General features: G+C 42.2%; 1 protein-coding gene and 2 long non-coding RNA genes across 3 annotated transcripts in view; 1 reads left to right on the top strand and 2 right to left on the bottom strand.

Annotated features, from left to right (window-relative positions):
- The window catches only part of LOC307216258, a 41,479-nt gene extending 22,390 nt beyond the window's left edge, over nucleotides 1-19,089 (bottom strand). The window contains exon 1 of the long non-coding RNA XR_013839010.1: nucleotides 13,510-19,089. This is a non-coding gene — a long non-coding RNA (uncharacterized lncRNA). The remainder of the gene's footprint in view (nucleotides 1-13,509) is intronic.
- The window catches only part of LOC307216712, a 427,955-nt gene that overhangs the window by 372,787 nt on the left and 35,204 nt on the right, over nucleotides 1-19,964 (bottom strand). The gene's annotated exons all lie outside the window — the stretch shown is intronic.
- Nucleotides 11,650-15,338, top strand: FIBIN (fin bud initiation factor homolog). The gene has a single exon (XM_079973652.1). It carries the CDS (start codon nucleotides 12,226-12,228, stop codon nucleotides 12,883-12,885), a length of 660 nt encoding a protein of 219 aa, XP_079829778.1. The 5' UTR covers nucleotides 11,650-12,225; the 3' UTR covers nucleotides 12,886-15,338.

Here is a 19,964-nt window from a genome sequence, read left to right on the forward strand (position 1 = left end):
AAGACTCCCTGGAAAAGACCCTGATGTTGGGAAAGATGGAGGGCACAAGGAGAAGGGGACGACAGAGGATGAGATGGTGGGATAGTGTTCTCAAAGCTAGCAGCATGAGTTTGACCAAACTGCGGGAGGCAGTGGAAGACAGGAGTGCCTGGTGTGCTCTAGTCCATGGGGTCACGAAGAGTCAGACATGACTAAACGACTAAACAACAACAACAAAACAAAAGGCCTTCTCAGGAGTATACTATTTCAGATATCTGAGGTACAGTATATGGATTCTGGCAATAGGTCCTTAATACCTCCCACACCTCATAGGAAACATACATGTGGAGATTTGTCTTTTGGCCCCATCCACAATGTACTTTTTAAGCACTATGATACCACTTTAAATAGCCATGGCATCCCCCCCCCAAAGAATCTTGGGAAATGTCACTTGTTAAGCACACTGAGTTTTGTCAGGAGACCCTTATTCCCATTGCAGGGCTACAATTCCCACAACCCCATGGGAAGAGGGACCTCCTGTTAAACCACCCTGAGAATTATAGCTCAGTGATGGGAATAGGGCTTTCCTAACAACTCTCAGGACCCTTTACAAGTACACTTCCAAGGATTCTGTGGGGAGAACTCTGACTATTTAAAGAGGTATCATATATATTTCACATATGGGGCCTTTTTGCTGTTAAAGATCTCTCTTCCCACATTTTTGCTAACCCAAAAGTCATATAATGATCTATCCCCAGGATAAGGAACCTCCAGCCTGAGAGCGTCGTTAGACCCTGCCCCAGGCCTCCCAATTAGGCCCATGAGCCCATTTTGGCTAAGCACGACCCACCTATCCCACACCTGATATAAATGATGTCAGGTGTGAGGCAGGTAAAATATGCAGCTGAAAGGAGACATGATCCAGCAGGTGTGTCTCTGATACAAACCTAGTCAAAATTCACATGACTAAAAACTTGGCATGTCTGTAAAACGGGAATCATATTGATCAACCTCGTAGAATTGTTGTGAAGGCAAGCATATTTATTTATTTACTTGTTGTGTGTGTGTGCGTCACCTATTAGAACTCAGCTATACAGCGGCAAATAAAACATTTCAAATGGGTTGTAAAGTGCAATATACAAATGTGACACTAGATGGTGACACTGAGCTATGCAAAATTCAATGTATTTTTCAAAAAAAAATTTTAAAAAATAATAATTTCACAGCGTTTTTTATATGTGTGTACATTCCACCTTAGAGTCTTGCCCTCCCAAGGCACCTTACAAAATTTAATATAAAATACATTTTTAAAACCACCTAAATTTTAAAATATATTTTAGTAGTTTTATGTTTTGACTTATCTTATTTAAATCACCCAGGGTAGTGGTGAATAAATAAACCAAAAAAATAAAAATAAAGACTGTAAAATACATTACATTTTTTAAAAAAGCTAGATAAAGTAGTAAAACATTTATTTACTAAAATGGTTTTTTAAGGGGAGAACTGGGAATCCCCAGACAGCATTGCATTTGGGTACTATATATCTCATCCTTCACATTTATCTTCCACTGTAGTCCACTTATAACATTTGTCCAAGGTGAGGAAGGGAGAAGGGAATTGGCAGTTGATTAAGCAATGAAGTTAACTAAGATAAAGTTATGATCCCTGAAGGGGGTTGCTTCCTTGTCTTGGTATGTGTTAGCCATCTGTGTGTTTTTCACCTGCAATCACTTATAGCCCAGATGTTTTCCATTTTAAAAAATGGATAACTATGAGATTCTGAGTCTGTAGGAAAACCTCAGGCCAGAAGTAGAGCATATTGTTTATAGTTCTGTCCTAAAATTAGATTTGATTTAACAGTGTTCTTATCAGGCCAGATCAAGTAGTACAAAAAGTCTTTCAAGACACTTTCCGTAAGTTCATCGTGCTGGTTTTAGTGATTTTTAAAAGAACATGTTAATGGCTTATGATGAGTAATAAAAGAATAAGAAATAATTTGCATCATTCCATACATATGAGAAGAAATGTTTATTCATCCACCTATTATTATTATTATTATTATTATTATTATTATTATTATTGCTATTAGTATTTTCTTACATTTATATCCCACCTTTCTTCCAAGGAACTTAAGGTGGTGTACATAGTTTCCCCCCCCCCCCCCCCAATTTTACACTCACAGCAACTCTGTGAGGTAAGTGAGGCCCAAGGTCACACAGTGAGCTTTGTGACTGAGTGAGGATTCAAACCCTGGTTTCCCAAGTCTCAGTCCAACGTGCTAACAGTGGCTCCTTGATTGATTGATTGATTGATTGATCGATTATTTAATTTGTACCGTTCTCTCAAATTCATTTTCAGTTACTCAGAAACATGCATGAAATTGACTGGGAATTCATTTCATCAAAAATTAAATGGGTTTAAGTTTGGCTGAAGACAAGCGATAGTAGCAGATTTTTCTCAATGGGAGTTAAAGGCAATTTGAAATAGAGATCACCGCTTATGCTGTGTTTGCTCGTTCCACTTCTGCCTCTGTTAAAGAGGCTGCACAGGTTTTTCTGTTCCCCAAACCTGCAAAACCTGCTTGACCTGGGGCAACAGTGAAACAGAAGAAGTATTTATCAAGCTAATTTCAACCCTCTTAAATATTGCCTCTTTCCAGGTTTTCTCTCTATTGCCCCAGTCTAACAAGCATAGCCTGCATGCAGAGAGAGGCTTTGCCTTACTAACTGCACCAGAACCTCCAGCATGGAGGAAGAAATCACGTTCATTTCGGATTGTGTCTCTCACCCTGTTCATGTTCCAACATAGTAGACCTTTGATTGGACTGATGTGCTTAAAATCCCTTCTCTAAATAAGCTGTATTATGGGGAAGAGACGTTGATAAGTGGTAGCACATGTTTGATATGCAGACATTCAATCCCTAGCACCTCCAAGTAGAATTGGGAGAAAACATTGCCATAAACCCCAAGGATATGCTGCCAGTCAGTGTAGACAATACTGAACTAAGACAGCTTCCTATGTTATACATAACTGTAGCAATTAACACTGGCCAAGAGATACAGGGGTACAAAGTAACCTGTTGTTTCCTCGCTTTTTATTTATTCTATTAAATTTGTATACCACCCTTCATCCATAGATCCCAGGATGGTTCAAAGCACTCTGTGCCAATGTACACTTTTGACTGAATGCAATGTGAAATGTTGAGGTATCCTTTCACCTTACAATAGCCCGTCCATGATAAGCACATAGCCAACAGTCTGCAAAACGTGTGGAGCAATGAGTGTAGGATATCCAAGAGCCAAAACCAGGACTGATCTCTAGATGATTCATAAGAAATGTTTCTCACATGAGTCACAAATGAGAGAAAGGGAGGGTGAATGCTACATGCATCAAATTATTATTTTGGAAAACGTTACTCCTGCTGTTCACATGGTAATGTGGTACCAATTTTTTTGATTCTGAATAGCTTGGCATCTGCTTCAGGGAGACAGGTGCTAGGTGAGAAAGAGAGCAAAAGACTGCAATTCTTTGCTCCACACAATAGCAGGACCAGAGCAACATGAAAGGCAGAAGGAGGACTGATTCAGCGACTCAGTCATGTCTAGAGGAGGGAAATAGATGGAAATGACAGACATGGCAGGTTACTAACCATGCAGGATGGTGGAGATGAAATGAAGCAATCCCAGGAGAAAAAGCAGACCAAGTGACTCACACTAGATAATGATGAAATGTTTCATCAGAGTATGGTAAACAAGCTATGGCTCTAATGCCCAGTTGGCAGTACTGGGTGATGATGGATGGTCTTGGGATTTGGTTGCTGGATGGGAGTCTCTGAGACAAGTTGTTGATAATGGGATCCAATAACTCAGGACTAGCTAGCCTATGGTTCTCCAGATGTTGTTGGACTCCTGCTACCATCAGCCCCAGCCAGCACAGCCACTGGTCAGGTGTGTGGAAGTTGTAATGCAGGAACATCTGGAAGGTTAGTCATCCCTGCAATAAACCTAAGTCCTGCAGGTCCTTACAAGACCTAGTTCAGGTTAAAAGCTGTATAAATTGTTTCAAAGTACCTAAATGTATTCTTTGTAGCATTTTGTTAGTTACAGAATTATTAACAGATACTGTATATAAATCCTCTAGTTTCCTATTGTCATCATGAAGGACTCTTTTCCCTCCATTGAACCATATATTAGTTAACCTGGCCCATGCTTCATTATTAGAAGTCAGATTTGGTTTGCTAAGCAAAGAAAAGGGCCCATGATATTTCACTGTAAAATATATTCTTGTTTAGTGTTCCAAAACAGTAGCTCAGTTAAGTCTGCAATAGCAAAAAAGTTGCCAAATCCATAAAAAGTGCTGTAATGCCTTAAGACTTAACTTTCTGTTCCATCAAATGCCGCTAGTTCTGTTTTCTGATGTGGGATGCAGAGGGTGCAAATGGCTACTAATCAGCATGGAAACTTTCAGTCTACAAATACAGAAGCAATTCATATAATGCATTAACTCCCAGTGCAAGCTTGTAAAAATAGTCAATTGTACAAGGAAATCTGAATTATCCATTATATTCCACTCAAGCTTGAGAAGAGAAGAATAACATGATGCTGATGGTGCTGAATGAAATCACTGTTGGATATAGTCATTAAAAAGCTGTGGAATGATCAACTGTGTTGAGAAAATAAATATAGTGCTGGCCATAGGTACAATCTCTTTGCCTTCTTTTGTTGACCTTCCACTATGTTGAATTTGATTATCATATTTGTTAAAGTAGGGGAGTCATTTTTCTTTATAAAACTATTAGTATTTTTCCATTGAAACCATATGTTTGGTGTTATGTTGTTCAGTTGCAAAATGCATACCATTTTAAAGTAATTTGTTGTAAAAACACACAATAATGAAATGGCAGAATGAACCCATTTGGGCAGATATACTAATACTGACTTTTCGGTCTATTAAAGACAGAGCTAGAAATTTAAGGGAAGCACTCAAGGATTTCATGACCATGCTGACTTCTCAAACTTTCTCTCTAGAGACCAGAAGTCTTGTCCAAGAACCCCTACTTAGCTGATTTGTGGAGCACTTTGTTTTACACTTATAAACCGATTCCATTCCAGATTGTACCATTGTGTCTTGGCACCGTGAGATTTACAAATGTTGCTGCATTAGGAAAGCATACTTTGCTGCAGGGTGGGTAAGCATGTGGAACAAATCAAGCATTACTAAAAGTCTGTATATCCATGGCATATAGGCTGATTCAATCTTAGGACATGATTCACACACAAAGCACTTAACTCCAGAGCAGTTAATCTCCCACAAAGATCCCATGGAAGTCTAAGGGATGAGTCCAGGGGCAGACACAGTTAGTGGCATGTAGCCAACCTGTAATTTCACATGTCAGAAAAACACTAGTTTTGATAGATCAGACTAACATAGGAACTCCCAGGCCTATTTCGATGTTGAGGAAATTCAGAAATCACAGGGAAATAGGAGCTGGCGGTTAGAGCAATCCAAACTATAGGAAGCCAGCATTATGGTAAATTATGCAAGTGTAATTTACCCCATTCTACATTCCATTCAGGAAAGAGGCTACTGCTGACTAAGCCAGCCCAAGCCTAGCAGAAGAGGGAAAAGCCTTTAAAACAGAGATTGACTTACACCACCCTTCCTGCCAGTGTAAATTCTGTTAAGTTGCTAGGTGACATGAAGAAGCCAAACATAGGAATAGCAATAATTCTTACCCTGCCATCCCACCCTCAACACAACCCCTACCATTCCCCTCAAACACCCCTTTTCCAGGACTAAGCCCTGGCATATCTCTGGGTGAGCCTGGATGAGGGGGTTAACCCTCTCTCAGCCAGAGGCCCACCTATTCCAAACTCCACTCATCCCAGCGGATCTTGCATTTGAATTGCTCCCTAAGTTAATTCATCTTTCCAGAGAGAATTGGACCATCTGACAGTGAGTCAAGCTCTACGTTTTGCCTTGTGTTTAATGATTCCACACATTTTCAATTGTTTCCATGAGGGTGTCAGTTTCACTGTGTCTATCCATAGCAAACAAGGCTGCCCCACCCACAAAGTGGGGTAAAGCAACTGCCTTAGGCAAAGATTTTGCCAAAGGTGCCAGAGATGCCAGCAGAGGTGGGATGTTTGGTGGCACTTCTTGTTTTGCCTCAAGCAGTGAAAAAGGGACACACTATCCCTGATAACAAACACAGTTTATAAATCTTAACAAGGAAAATCATAGTATTTCTGATCGATCCATTCTAATATCCAAGCCTTGAGTATTCTCCTGAACAGCAGCAAGCAAGACCATCTGCCACTGGGGCTAGAAAGATAAAGCAAGAAGGATGAAACTGTTTAGGCTATTAGCCTGCATTAGAAACTGGAGACATTAAACTCTAGAGTCCGTTTATTCTTTTAAACACCAAGCCCCAGTACATCCCACCACACCACCCCCCTCCACAACAACACCACAACATCAAACATGTGGAGCTCATTACAGTAGTTGGCATGTACAGAGAAAAATATGCTAATCAAAAACACACAAACATAGATCTAGGAATGCCCGACAAATATCCTCCATGATCATCTCACCAATGATGTGCTCCAGTGCTGGCCACTGAAGTCATAGGAACGCAAGAGTTGGTGGCTGAGAAGTGATGCTGAAGGGCACTCAGTGATCAAAATCAAGTGGTAAATCTTCCCCTGGACTTATCACTGCAAGTGGGAGACTGAGTGACTAAAATGCTATCTCCTATCAAATGTCCCTGCCTGTTGAAAACTTGATAGAAAGGTTTGACCTGGACTTCTTCCTTATCAAATACCTATCATAATGGGGGGGGGGGGGGGAGAGATGTGTTTGTTCTTCATATAAAAACATTCATAAATGTAACCCTTCCACCTTAGTTTAAGGTGCTTCAGCCCAGGAAAACTGCTACAAGGTGAACAAACCATGCATTGTTATGGTTTGACAAGACTTGTATCTGAGGTTTCTATTACTTTAGTAAATGGCATTTAATTATGTTATCTAATGGCACCCATAATGCTGTGATGATCCAATGGTGATAGGTCTCAGATTAATATTTGGGTCCAATTGTTCTCGTGTGTGTGTGTGTTTGTGCGTGTGTGCATGTTATTGGTGAACAATTTTAGATGTTTTTACTTTGTTTTAATGTTTCTCTGTAACCCACTTTGAGTTCACCTTTCTGTTAAAAAAAGAGCAATTGATAAATATGATGATGATGATGATGATGATGATGCCCTAAATGCCTGTGAGTCCTTTAGGACCTTATGGAGAGTAAATATATTCAAACACAGCCACTGGAACAGAAGCGTTTATTCTGAAGAGAGTCTTTGTCAAACTACCATGACTCTAAATGAACAAATGACAGGAGAGCAACACAGTCTTTTCATCTTTCCAGTCCAGAAGAACTGTTTTAAATATAAGGAAGCATGAGGTCACTTTTCCTGGCAGACGAGCACACGCAGCTTCCGTTGACTTCAGTAGCAACATCATGTCCTAGGAGAAAAGCTGGGCATCGACTTCACTGATGTCACACAGGGGACAAACCAACCCCAACCGAGCAAATTTGGTTCTTATCTACTCTATTGTGTATGTGCCAGAAAAGTACATTTGCATGATGTAATTGTGCATACCCAAACAGCTGCATGCTGGTGTTTAGCGTCCAAATCAGATATGCAGATTTCTGTTTATATATGTGCAGTATTTTCACACACCAAGTTCTCAAGCGGTACAAATAACATCCATGAACATCTGTCTCCATTGGCAAGCAAATCTATATTGGGCTCTCTTCAAAGCCAGTCAAGGTTTAACAGAGCCTGGTTTAAACTTGGTCTTCCCGGGAATGCCTCAGAAGTGGAAGTGATTCATAAAACACTTAAGCCACCTACTTTTAAACCCTGTGGAAATTGCATTGTAAATCTGAGCCATAAAGCAACACCTCCCTACAAAAAAAATATATTGTTGCATGCACACCTATTAATTATATGTGGGGAGGGGAGTGTTTGCTCTGAGGTGCATATTATTTCCAGGAAACCCCATCAGGGAGATGAAGAATTCTAAAAAGAAAAACAACCTTCAGTTATGCCATGACAGCTACTTTTAGCCACCCACTCCTTATTAGAGTCTGCTGTGCTGTTCTATGAATTTATGTAATAGGCTAAAGAACTGGGCCTTTGTATTATTCCATGGTCTATATTTGTGCAGCTGCAGAGCTTCATGGGAGTCAGTAGTAGCAATAGTTAGCAATTTTATTGCCATAGGGATTAGACACTTTATCCAGGGTCCCACCGTACTGGCGCAAAAATGTTTGGCACTCTGAGTCTTGAAAAGGTTCCTAATCTAAACTGAATGCAAGACACAACAGGTGGCTATGACAGATGGGGAGCACAGAGAAACACTGAGACACTGCTGTATAAACTGCAGACTTAGCATGCCAGCTACTTAGCTGTTCTTTTCCTAAGTGCACGCTCCTCTGCTATTGCTCTGTTAGTCAAAGGAGAAGTGCCCTAGCAGTTCCCAAACATGTTCAAATCACAGCACACATTGAGCTTGCAGTCATTCTGGTAGTGCTGAACGCAATCACTTCGGTGGTGTTGGGTGATGTCTCAACAGCCAGACATCTCCACACCATGCAGCTATTAACGGAACAGGACTCTGCATCACATCTGCCAAAGGAACCTCACAGCGTGCCTGCTATCAGAAACAGAATTAGGATTTGCTCCACATGCTTTCAAGAGAACAGAGCTATGTCTTGTTTCGTCCAAGTTCAGTTTAAAAGGCGACACAAAAACTAGCTGGCTTTGGCAGGCAATGCATAGTAACAATTCAACTATAATTCTTTGGGGATGGTCATTGGTATCTCTTCCTGTGTGTGTGTGTGTGTGTGTGTGTGAGAGAGAGAGAGAGAGAGAGAGAGAGAGAGAGAGAGAGAGTGTCTGGCAATTACGTCTCTAGTCACCTAACCCATGAGTTTGTTCTTGATGTTCTTAGGTGTTCTTAGACACCTAAACGTTTCCATTGTTTACCTATCATCACACATCCTGTCTCCTCCTATTGATGTATTGCCAGTTTTCCTTGCCCTGGTAGAAGAGATGCAGTTTCCTGTAACCCATTTTCACAGTGAGTTTTCTGTGTCAGCAGGAGGTTGGGCTGAACTATCTTTGAGGTTACTTAAGACTATAATTCTATGAGTAACTCCTGTATGGTTTTGTCTGCTCCTTTGTCGTTGACCTTTGTCCTTAATTGAGTTTCCCTACATTCAATATTCTAACCAGTCTTGGAAAGTCCAAGCAAAGGGTGAGAAATCAGTTAGAAATGAATGGGTTATGGAGGTTGCACAACTTATGATTCATCAACCTTAGAGGTGCTTAGCAAACCTTCTTTTCAGTCCCAGGCAAACAACAAAAATATTATTGAACTTTTAGAGACCAATATACATGGCTGGTAATCTGCATTTGACTGTGGATTCCACAACCCAGGAACCACCAATTAAAGGGCCTTGTCACATGTCAGCACCAACTGGGCAGCAATTACAGTGCCACTCTGGACTATGTAAACTGGCAAAGCACTATTAATGTCCCTTGGGGTCATGGAGAAGTTGATATGTAACTATCTGCAATATGTGCCTTGTATTTCTTGGTTGTAGCACTACCTTCCACTAAAGTCTTTTTAAAACCATCCCATTTTGGTTTTGTGCTAAAGAATAAGTTCATGCATTAAATAATTGGGTGGCATTCTTTTAGGTCATACTCAAGACTAGATCCAGTGAAATCCATGGACATATCAATGGGTGTATGATTTAGGGTTATTCTAGAGCCAATGGGGTTAAGCTTAAAACCCTAAAACCCATTTGGTTGCATATAGATGGCAACTTCCCAACCCTGCAACGCAAACTGTTTGGATTGAGCAACTTGTGCCAAACTTTCTCATGGCAGTCTACCTACAAATTAAGATCCTTCAAGCTATGTATAGTTACTCCCTTATTTAACTTATTTCATGTATAGACCTCCCTAAGAAGGAATGGTTCTCCACCACTGACTTTTTATTTTCACAACAACCCTGTGAGGTAGATTATACTGAACGGCTCAAGGTCACTCTAACAGTCTCATGGCAAAATGGGGATTTGAACCTGGGTCTCCCCAATCATAACACACCACTTAAAACTACACCACCACTGTTGCTTTCTTTCCTTCCCTTACTCTCATTTTTGGCATTGTGTGCTTTCTTGCATATAGGGCAAAAAAAAAATTTATTTACATATTTTCTTAAATGCATACCTCACTTTTTTCCTTTTTGGAGTGCAAAGCAGCACACTATGAAAACAGAGACACAGTTCTTATTGTGGAAAAAGTGGGTTGATAGTGGGATATATTCATGAGGATCAGATGGAGAATTTTTGTCATTTTTCATTTTGTGGTCCAGATACCACTTACTTGCCAGTACTGTATCTTCTTCAACTGCAGTACCTTTTAGCATCTATTTATGGATCGTCAGCATTGTGTGCCTCAACGTCGTCTACATTACTTGAGGAAACAATTAAATCTTTGCAGAAAGCTGAAGTAATATTAGTTGTTTATAAATGTTTATTGAAATGTTGTAAATTGGATGCTCAGGAACTTACTGAATGTTTCATTCAGCTCAGTCCATGGCAAGTTGCTTTACCATCTTTAGATTTAAAATCAAGGTTGAGCCAACAAAAAATGATGCTCTGGGTATTTTGGATGCCACTTCCTTTATAGGAGAGAACTGGCTATGTAGATGCTGGCAGTGTAATACTAAAAACACCTCTTTGAGGCACATGGCTTTCTGGTCAGAAATTATTGTTTGTGTGAGATATGTTTTGGAGAAATCATTTCTATTTTTGCAGTTGTTTGTACACTCTTAAATTATCTTCCTGTGATGTGGGAACTAACAGATGGACAATAAATGTAGATCCTGCAAGGAAGGACAAGAACTCAGCATCTACTACTCAGTAGTCTGAAGATCTCGCACTGCCCTTTCCCAATTGCTGATCTTTGTTGAAATACCTACTGCACATATTATTCCATATGCTGAAGTTAGGATTGATGGAGTACGGTTATTGTTAATGTCAGTTAGTGGTGTTTTTACATCTTTCTTCCAGCTATATTGGCAAAATAAAAAGACCTGTGTGTGCTTAGCTTCAGCAAGGTGGTGGCCATGTGTGCCTTCAAAGGAAACCCTGGGCCAGGGTTAATTTTTAATTAAAAACTTGAAAAAACGGGGCTCAGGTGAGACCTAGTCACACAAGCAGCTGTCATGTTGATCTGAAACCATGTGGCAATTGCTTCATTCAATTTCATGACATCACAAACTCCTCCTCCCCTGAAAGCGGTTGCAGTTGTGGTGTGGCGTGTGCATGGCGCAAGACATTACAAAGTGCTCCTTACCCAACCCTAGTGCAAGCATCCCAAAACACTGTCGTTTCTGCAGATGTCTGTCTTCAAAATAAGTTGACGGGGCTTGCTTGGGATTTCTGCTGGAAATCTTGCTGGCATTCTCCCAGACTTTAGCTGTGCCTGGCATGCATTTAGCCTTCTTCAAGAGTAACTAATTGGGGATCTCCCCTCACCTCTTTATTTCTCCCACCGCTTTCCCCCCCCCCCCAGTTCAGCTTTCCACAAGGGATGACACTGTAGCTTTAACAACGGCACCGAGGTCTAAAGGCTTCCTTCCAAACTTGGCGTTTGGACTTTTGCAGAAGTGACGGGACCGGTGGTTGTAATTTGAGAGGGAGGGGGAGAGAGAAAGAGAGAGAGATCCTGCGGCCAAAAGCCAAGATCCCGCGTTACCACCACCAATCCAGATGCAGCAGCAAAAGGGTAGCAAACCAAGAGGCTTCAGGCAGGTCTAGCGAGAATCTCTCTCTCTCTCTCTCTCTCTGCTTTTGCTCGCACGTTTCTTTACTTGGAAGGCAGAGTGGAGGGAGGAGGAAAAACGTGCTGGAGGTGCATGGGGAACTTGGAGGGAAAGAAATAAAAAGCAACTCCTCCCTAGGGCTCGCTCGCTCGCTCTCTCCCCGCGCACACAGCTTCCCACCTACAGGACTAGAGACGATCTCGTGGGGGACTCGAGAGATCTTTTTCAGGAGAAGCCCAACCGCGAGCCAGCCCCAATGAAGCCCCGCGCCGAGGGCGAGAGGACTTGATCTCCCGCGCTCCGCCGCCGCCGTCTGCCTTGGCTTCTCCGTCTCCCCCCTTGGCCGGGATGGGGCTGCCCCTGGGGCTTCGCCTGGTGGGGCTGCTGGGCTGCTTGGGCAGCGTGTGCCGCGGCTACTTCGACGGGCCGCTGTACCCAGAGATGTCCAACGGGACGCTGCACCACTACTTCGTGCCCGACGGCGACTACGAGGAGAACGACGACCCGGAGAAGTGCCAGCTGCTCTTCAGGGTGAGCGAGCGGCGGCGCTGCTGGGCGGCCGAGGAGGAGCAGCGGGCGGCGGCGGCGGCGGCGGCCCCCGGCCTGACCCTGCGCGAGGAGCTCACCGTCCTGGGCCGGCAGGTGGAGGACGCGGCGCGGGTGCTCGAGGGCATCCGCAAGAGCATCTCGTACGACCTGGACGGCGAGGAGAGCTACGGCAAGTACCTGCGCCGCGAGGCCACGCAGATCGGCGACGCCTACGCCAACTCGGACAAGTCCCTGGGCGAGCTGGAAAACAAGTTCCGGCAGGGCCAGGAGCACGAGAGCCGCGAGGGGAGCCGCCTCAGCGAGGACTTCGCCGGCATGCTCGTGCACGCGCGCGCCCTCCTCAAGGACACGCTGGCCGTCTCGGCGGGCCTCCGGGACAAGTACGAGCTGCTTGCCCTCACCGTGCGCAGCCACGGCACGCGCCTCAGCCGCCTCAAGACCGAGTACCTCAAAGGCTGAGGAGGACGCCGACGACGACGACGCCTCCACTTGGGACCTTTCGCCGCCCCACAGCAGCTCGCCAAGGCGCGGAAACTCTCCGCGCGCGTAATTTGCGCGCCTTCCCTCCCGCTATTCGAAACAGCGGCTGTGATTTGTCAGTCATATAATCCTTCCCGCGTAGCACTTTGAAAGTGCAAAGGAACCCGGGAGGCGGCGGTTCTCCTCAGGGGACAGGTTGTTGTGGGGCTATATTAAAGGACAGCAAGCTGGCAATTAATTGGGCTGTCTTATTTTATTTGCCACCACCGAGGGTGCCATTTCTGCCTTAGGCCCCCAAATGGCCTGGAATACTTGTTTTGTTTTGCTTTTTTAATAATAATAATAATAATAATAATGCTTACAGGCTCCTGTGCCTATCCCAGCTTTCTGACTTGCAGAAACTCAGCAGGTGACTGTTACATCTCTGTGTTAAAAGAACTGCACCTGTTGGGCTTCTGCCTGTCATGCAGCTGTTGAATGCACATAGATCCTGTGGGTGGGGGAGAGGTGGCTTACAAGCAGGTTGTGTTGTGTTCATCCTCTGCTTTGAGGGTTATGTGTAAAAGGGAGGTGCAAGTAATTAACAGGGCAGTCTATACCTGCCTGCTTGGAAATAAGATCTGTTGAGTTCAGCCAGCCATGCTCCCATGAAGGCATATATCAAACTGCAGCCTTGCTGGCTAAAAAAAACCCATTGGTGGATTACTTATGCATGCATTTTCCAGATGTGGATATGGAGGCTGGAGTGTGACTTGTCAGCAGCTTTTGAAGCCTGCACTACTGCACAACCAAGAGTAGCTCAGTTGTGGATAACTGGGTTGTACAGCTATCCCAAGAGTCTTACTAGTATTTATATTATTAGATAGTCCTGGACATACGGGAAAACTTTGCAATCAGTCCCAATTCAGCAGAGTTAGGCACTCTGAAACCAGTTGTGGTCAGTAACCCAGGGAAATAAGTCGCTGAGGCCAAAAGATAATGACTTGCTAACAGCTTTTGGACCTTGCTCTCAGCTTCCTCCCAACTGCAGCCAGTTGTTCATGGGTTGTGTTTTCACAACAAACCTGTGAGGTAGACCACTGTTTGCCCCTTTTATATTGGAAGAGATGAAGCTGAGTGACCTGTCCAAGACTATTGCAAGGGTCACCCCAGGTCATAAGTCTTAATTGTCTGTCAACTTATAGTTGTTAAATCATATTCTCTGGCCGACTGGGGAATTTGTTGCTCCTTACCCCCTTTTGTAAGCCTGTCAGACTTAATTAAGGATAGCTAAAGAGAAGTTTCATTCCACTCTTTCACAGCTGATAGCTGACATGGAGGTTTTTTTATATCTTGATTAATGATTCTGAGTATGAAATCAAGGAGTTATTTTAGGTTCCATAATCGGGAGCAGAAGGGTGTGATCTTTTGTAAACATTTCCAGAGAGGTAGCTGCAAACTTTTGTATGAGGCCTCAAGAGAAGTAAGAGAATAACTTTCCCATCCTTTCAGTGTGTGTTGGGGAAAACAGGAATTAAAATACTCATTAGAGGTTGTATGGAGCCAGAATGTGGAAACTATTTATTTGGCAAAGTACAAGGCTGTGGTGTTCATCCATATCACACAAGACTGCAAGAATATAGCCTTCTCTCTCTCTCTTTAAAAAAATTATGGGGTTATCTTCACCGGTTGAGGGGGAAATTCCCACCTTGTTATCATATTTAACACTTATCCCAGTCATAGAGTATGGAGAATACCTACAGTAACAGCTTCATCATCTCATCTCTCCCATGCCACCATCATCTCCCCTGTGCTACCTTTACTCAGTGCAGAATACACAACTGTGTGCTTAGTGTACTTCTGATTACATTCCTCTAAACTTGCAAAATTAGGTGAGCTGGAGCTGTGAACATTCTGATATCAAGGGTTTTGTTCTATCAAATGTGGATTTGTGTCTTAGGCACTTTTAAATACAAGTGACAGTCTTTAAGATGCAAAACCCTAGGGCCTGCCTGAAAAACTCTGCCAAACTTGAAGCAGTGACTCCCATCCTTTTCCTCCTCTTTCCTTTTGTGCAAGAATTGTTTTAAATTCTGTAAAAGGATTTAGCGTAGTTGGAAGCTACTGTTGAGTCTAGCTTGGCTCCCTCCAGGATGTAAATTTCCTGCCCACTGGGAGACAGCCCAGCTGGAATGCCAGCAACAGTGAGAGATTGGAATCTGAGCCATCCTTCCCTTCATCGAGAGTTCGAACTTGCCAGATCTAAATATAAAAAGTAATTGCTATGGTGTCCGCAGAGTGGTTTTCTAGTGGAGCTGTAACATTTCAAAAAAACATTTCTTCTCTTATGTGGAATGGCAGTGCTCCATACTAAGGGGCAGTCCTTAAAACCAAAATAGGGCTTTCTGGCAATATTACTCCAAGCTCAGAACAGGTAATTCTGTACCCTTTGGGGGGGGAAACAGGGAAACGCTTCCAAGTAACCTTTAAGAATAAAATGGAACAGAGGTAGTCAGATTTCCACTCTAAAAGAAGGTGACAAATCCTGTTGACTCTTCTTTTGCACTAGGAATTTCAGGTACTGTACAGGTAAACAATAAGAATCTAATTCCTCAGGCTTTCAGTGGATGAGAGTAAGGCTCCTGGAGCCAGCAGGGCAGAAGAAGACTTTCTTTCTATTTCAATGTGTAGCCACCTGAGATATATGAATTCCCAACAGTAATTTGACTCCAAGTAGCAATCGTCTTTTCCATTGCTGCAAATCCTTTCCTCTTGCTGCTATGTCATCACTATCACCACACTTCTTTCCACTAGCTGTTCTGTTTCCTAATTGCTCGCACTGTAGGGATTTCACTTGCCATGTTAAACAATAAGAGGTGCTCTGCAATTGCAGTGCCTGTGACACAGTTCTGCAGAGCTGAGGTATTTGGAAATAACTGGATTTATTGTGTACAAGGGGGCTGTTTTGTCTGGAATAAAAGGCATTCCTAAGACATCTGTTCAGACACTACCCTCCATCTTCTGTACTTTCATAGTACTGAATATAACACATGCTTGATGGCAATTATTGCTGAATTTGCAGACACTCTTACCCTTCCAAAATTATTCCAGTCTTCCAGCTATTTCATTACCTGCATCTCTCTACAAGAAAACTTAGGCTGTGGGTTCTGTGCATACTTACTTGGAAGTAAGCCCCATTGGACTCAGTGGGACTTGCTTCTGAATAAACATGCATAGGCCTGATGCTGTAAAGGCCACAGGATTCTTTACCAAACACATCTCAGTGCTCTCAGCGCATGGTTCATTCCTTCACCTATTCCTTTTCCTAGTACCTTGCATAATACTAGTCCTTACCTGATTCTGCTCTTTTAACATCACTGCATTAAATATCAAGTATTGGAAGTACCTTTTCAAGTTAGCCATTAATTCTATATATATTTATTTACATGTCAGCTTAGAAGTAAAGGGCTTTTCCCTAGGAGAGTTGAGTTTAGGATTGCACTGCTACCCACTTAACCTGGAAGTTAAGTCCCGTTGAACTCAATGGGGCTGGCTTCTGAACAGAAAAATACAGGATTGCACTGTAATATAAACCTTATATCAGAAGCTATCTGTCTTTCCTTCTGTCATTGTCAAGTCAGCTAATTAACCTGGGCAATGCTCAGTCATCTAGTTCTGAAACATGTTGTGCTTTCACTAGTGACTCTTGAAGGATTGTTTGTGAATTTGCAGGCATGAGTGGTCCAGCAATGGCTTGCCCCATACCATGTTCATTATGTGTAAACCAGCACCACTGGTCACATTGTGCTCCTGCTTGATTGAACGACAATCTATAAGGGCCAACCCCAGGCATTTGACTATTCTTACCTATGCTTGCATTAGTGAGAAACTGGCTATGAGTCCTCAACAATGTGACAAAGCAGTAAAAAATCACATAGTGAGAAAAATATTATAATACTGGGTTATCCAGAAGCAGGCCTACTTTAGCTTCATTTCCACTGATACCCTAGAGAGGTATGAGACACCCTCTAATAAGAGTTTGCTTTTTAGGGTGGTATTTATTAAATTTACTATTTCTTGAAAGTATACATTGTAAATGGTATGCAACAAATATACGTGAAATCTTGACATATTAAGTTAAGCATTCTAATATTTAACAACTATTTTGTATTCCATTGTGTATCTTTAATAATGTATTCTTATTTGGACTTTCTATTGCTGCTTTTAACCAGAAACTGCCCCCCTCAAAAAACACACACCCCTAAATACAAATTCAACAGCCATATGTAGATAAAACAAGGAGTCTTAAATCCACACTGAGGTGTGTATATGTGGTCACACATTTTGCCCTGGTTTACCTTTTGTTTTCTCATTCACTCCGATATGGGTATGGCCCACAGCTCACTTCAACCAGCGTGTGAAATTGGCAGGGGTTGCAGTCCTGTGCACACTTACGCAAGGCATAAGATCCATGGTATGTGTGCTTATAATTTATACATCTTGTCATATCGTGAAGTAGGCTGCAGTTAAATTGGACTGCGTTCTTCCATATAGTTGGTCTGTTGGGCTTAATCAGCTTAACCATGCAAATTTGCAACTTTAGTTGTATTCCTGGAACGCAAACAGCATTTTGCTGAGATTATTACAGAACAAGCAGTTTGTAGCTCAAACTAAAAGCTGTGATTTTTCTTTCTTTTGTAATAACAAAAAAAGGACATTTTGTATGGTCACCTGCAAACCAGTAATGAGGAAACACCCATGGGGGCCAAATGTGGCCCTCAAGGACTTTCTATCTATGGAACTCTCCCCAGACCCTACCCCTTTCTGACCCCCAGTGTTTTCACTTGGCTGGAGGGGTGGGTTGCCCTTGAGCTCCAATAATACCTCTTGCTTATCTGGGTGGAGAAGGGCATGTGTAGGCACCACCCACTTTCATCTTGCCGCCACCCACGACTGGCACATGGCCCTTGGAAGGCAGTGCCCAGAAGGCAGTGTGTCCCCTGGGCTGAAAAAAATTCCCCACCCTACTATAAACCATCAGTACCCACAAAGGACATGTGAAACGCATTCAGAAGCTGGAGCCAGCATTTATCTATGTGTGTGACCACCTGAATAAGGATTATTTCTCCCATTGTTCTGTTCACAGTGTAAGGACACATTTCTTTTTATTCCATAATCTTATTTCTTCTTTTATAACAACATCAGCTCCTAAATATATTTATCCTCCTCCTTTTAAACGTATTTCCTTGTGAGACTGTAATGTAAGCATGCTTAGTATTGCAGCCTAAACCTGGTTAAGTTTTTTGTTCTAATACACCAGTAACTTTCATGTCGCCATACTTTTGCTAGCTTTTTTTTCTCAAAAGAATCATTTGTGCCCCTAGACAATAGCAAAAGAGCATGGTGGGGAATTGGTTTTGATTTGATTTTAATTTCAACTGTTCTATTTAATTCAGAATTGAAGTTAATATGAGCTACATTTAAGAAGGAATACTGTCTTTGTATGGTTCTAATAAATATTTAAGAAACATGTTGAAGTCCTGTTTTGGAGGGCATTTTAATCATGTCATTCTAGAAGTTTCCTTTGCCCCTTTGACAGCACTGCAAAAATCTGAGCAGCAACCTATCAAGGGGTTTCTTTCATTTAACATAAGATTTAATTGAATTTGAATGTAAAAGTTTCCAAGCCAATAAAGGTTTTTTTATTTATAAAGTAGTGCTTTAAAAATACAGGCCACTTCCAGACTCAGTATTTTGGTGCTGGGATTCAATTACATACTAGCAAATTCAGATTGCAAAATTAAAGTGGATTTGGTGCTCTAGTGCAACAAACCCACTGCTCCCAACCCATCATTTGTGGTAATGAAAATGATGGTAAAATGAATTGGAAAGTGATGAATAACACTAGCTCCCGTTGCTCTAACCCAGCTTCTGCCAACCTACCAGTTCGAAAGCATACCAACACAAGTAAATAAATAGGTACCACTGCCATGGGAAGGTAAACGGCATTTCCGTGCACTCTGGTACTCGTCACCGTGTCCAGTTGCGCCAGAAGTGGCTTAGTCATGACCTGGAAAGTTGTCTGCAGACGAACGCTGGCTGCCTCGGCCTGAAGTGAGATGAGCGCCGCACCCCATAGTCGCTTTTGACTGGACTTAACTGTCCAGAGGTCCTTTACCTTTTTTTTGCTATGATATAACCTCTCAAACTTAGATTTGTCATGACTACTGTTTTCTTTGTTTCAGTGGGACATGATGGTATTGCCAAACAGCACTGTTCCACCTACATTTGTGTTCACTGATGAGCACCTTGTCTCAAAAGTCAACATTTTGTTTTGGAAGATGAGTTACCAAGGATCCAGCAGACCAGGACAAAGTGCACTTGAAAGTTTTCTGCTGACACTTATAATTAGAGTACAGCATTCCATTTACACTTTGCCTCCTTTGGCTAATCCTTCTGCAATAATAGTATACTGTAATAAAATTGATTGATTACAAACATTTACAGTTCTGTTACAATGATAATGAATTTTACCATTCCTTTGGTTATAAAAGTATCAGACTTCTTTTTTTAAAGTTCAGAGCTCAGAGCATGAACTTTTTTCTTTCAGCTTCCTGAAAAACAGTGGTAAAACATGAGTGTCAATTTACTTAAGTGTCAGGACTCTGGCCAAAATGTAACTTGTAAATTCTATTTAAAGAAAATAATGTTGAACTCTTGGCTTGAATCCATCCAATGGTTTCTTAAAAAAACCAAAGTTTATTCAAATCCTACAGAAACAGAAACCCCTGATATGATTCAGCCAAAGTCAAGCCCACTTAAAACCTATGTATGTTTTGGAGAAATTTAAGTGCATGTTTAACCCTTCCATTCCAATAGTGACCACCATTTTTGGTTTAACTCTGCTGGAAGCTGGGCTAGCTTTGATACAGCAAGAAGATGGTCCTCTATGTGGATCCTCTCTAGCAAATTGCTGCTTGATAGGAGTTAAACCCAATATTCTGCAGCCTACTTAACCCTTTCCTCCTATGCCAAAGGCACACATTCAGCATCTCCCATATAAAATGGCACTCTGAGAT

Source organism: Podarcis cretensis, assembly GCF_951804945.1.
Source record: "Podarcis cretensis genome assembly, chromosome: 1".
Classification (NCBI taxonomy): Eukaryota; Metazoa; Chordata; class Lepidosauria; order Squamata; family Lacertidae; genus Podarcis; species Podarcis cretensis.

Bases quoted from the DNA above. Each gene is read 5' to 3' on its own strand.
- FIBIN (XM_079973652.1), top strand. From the start codon at position 12,226: ATGGGGCTGCCCCTGGGGCTTCGCCTGGTGGGGCTGCTGGGCTGCTTG.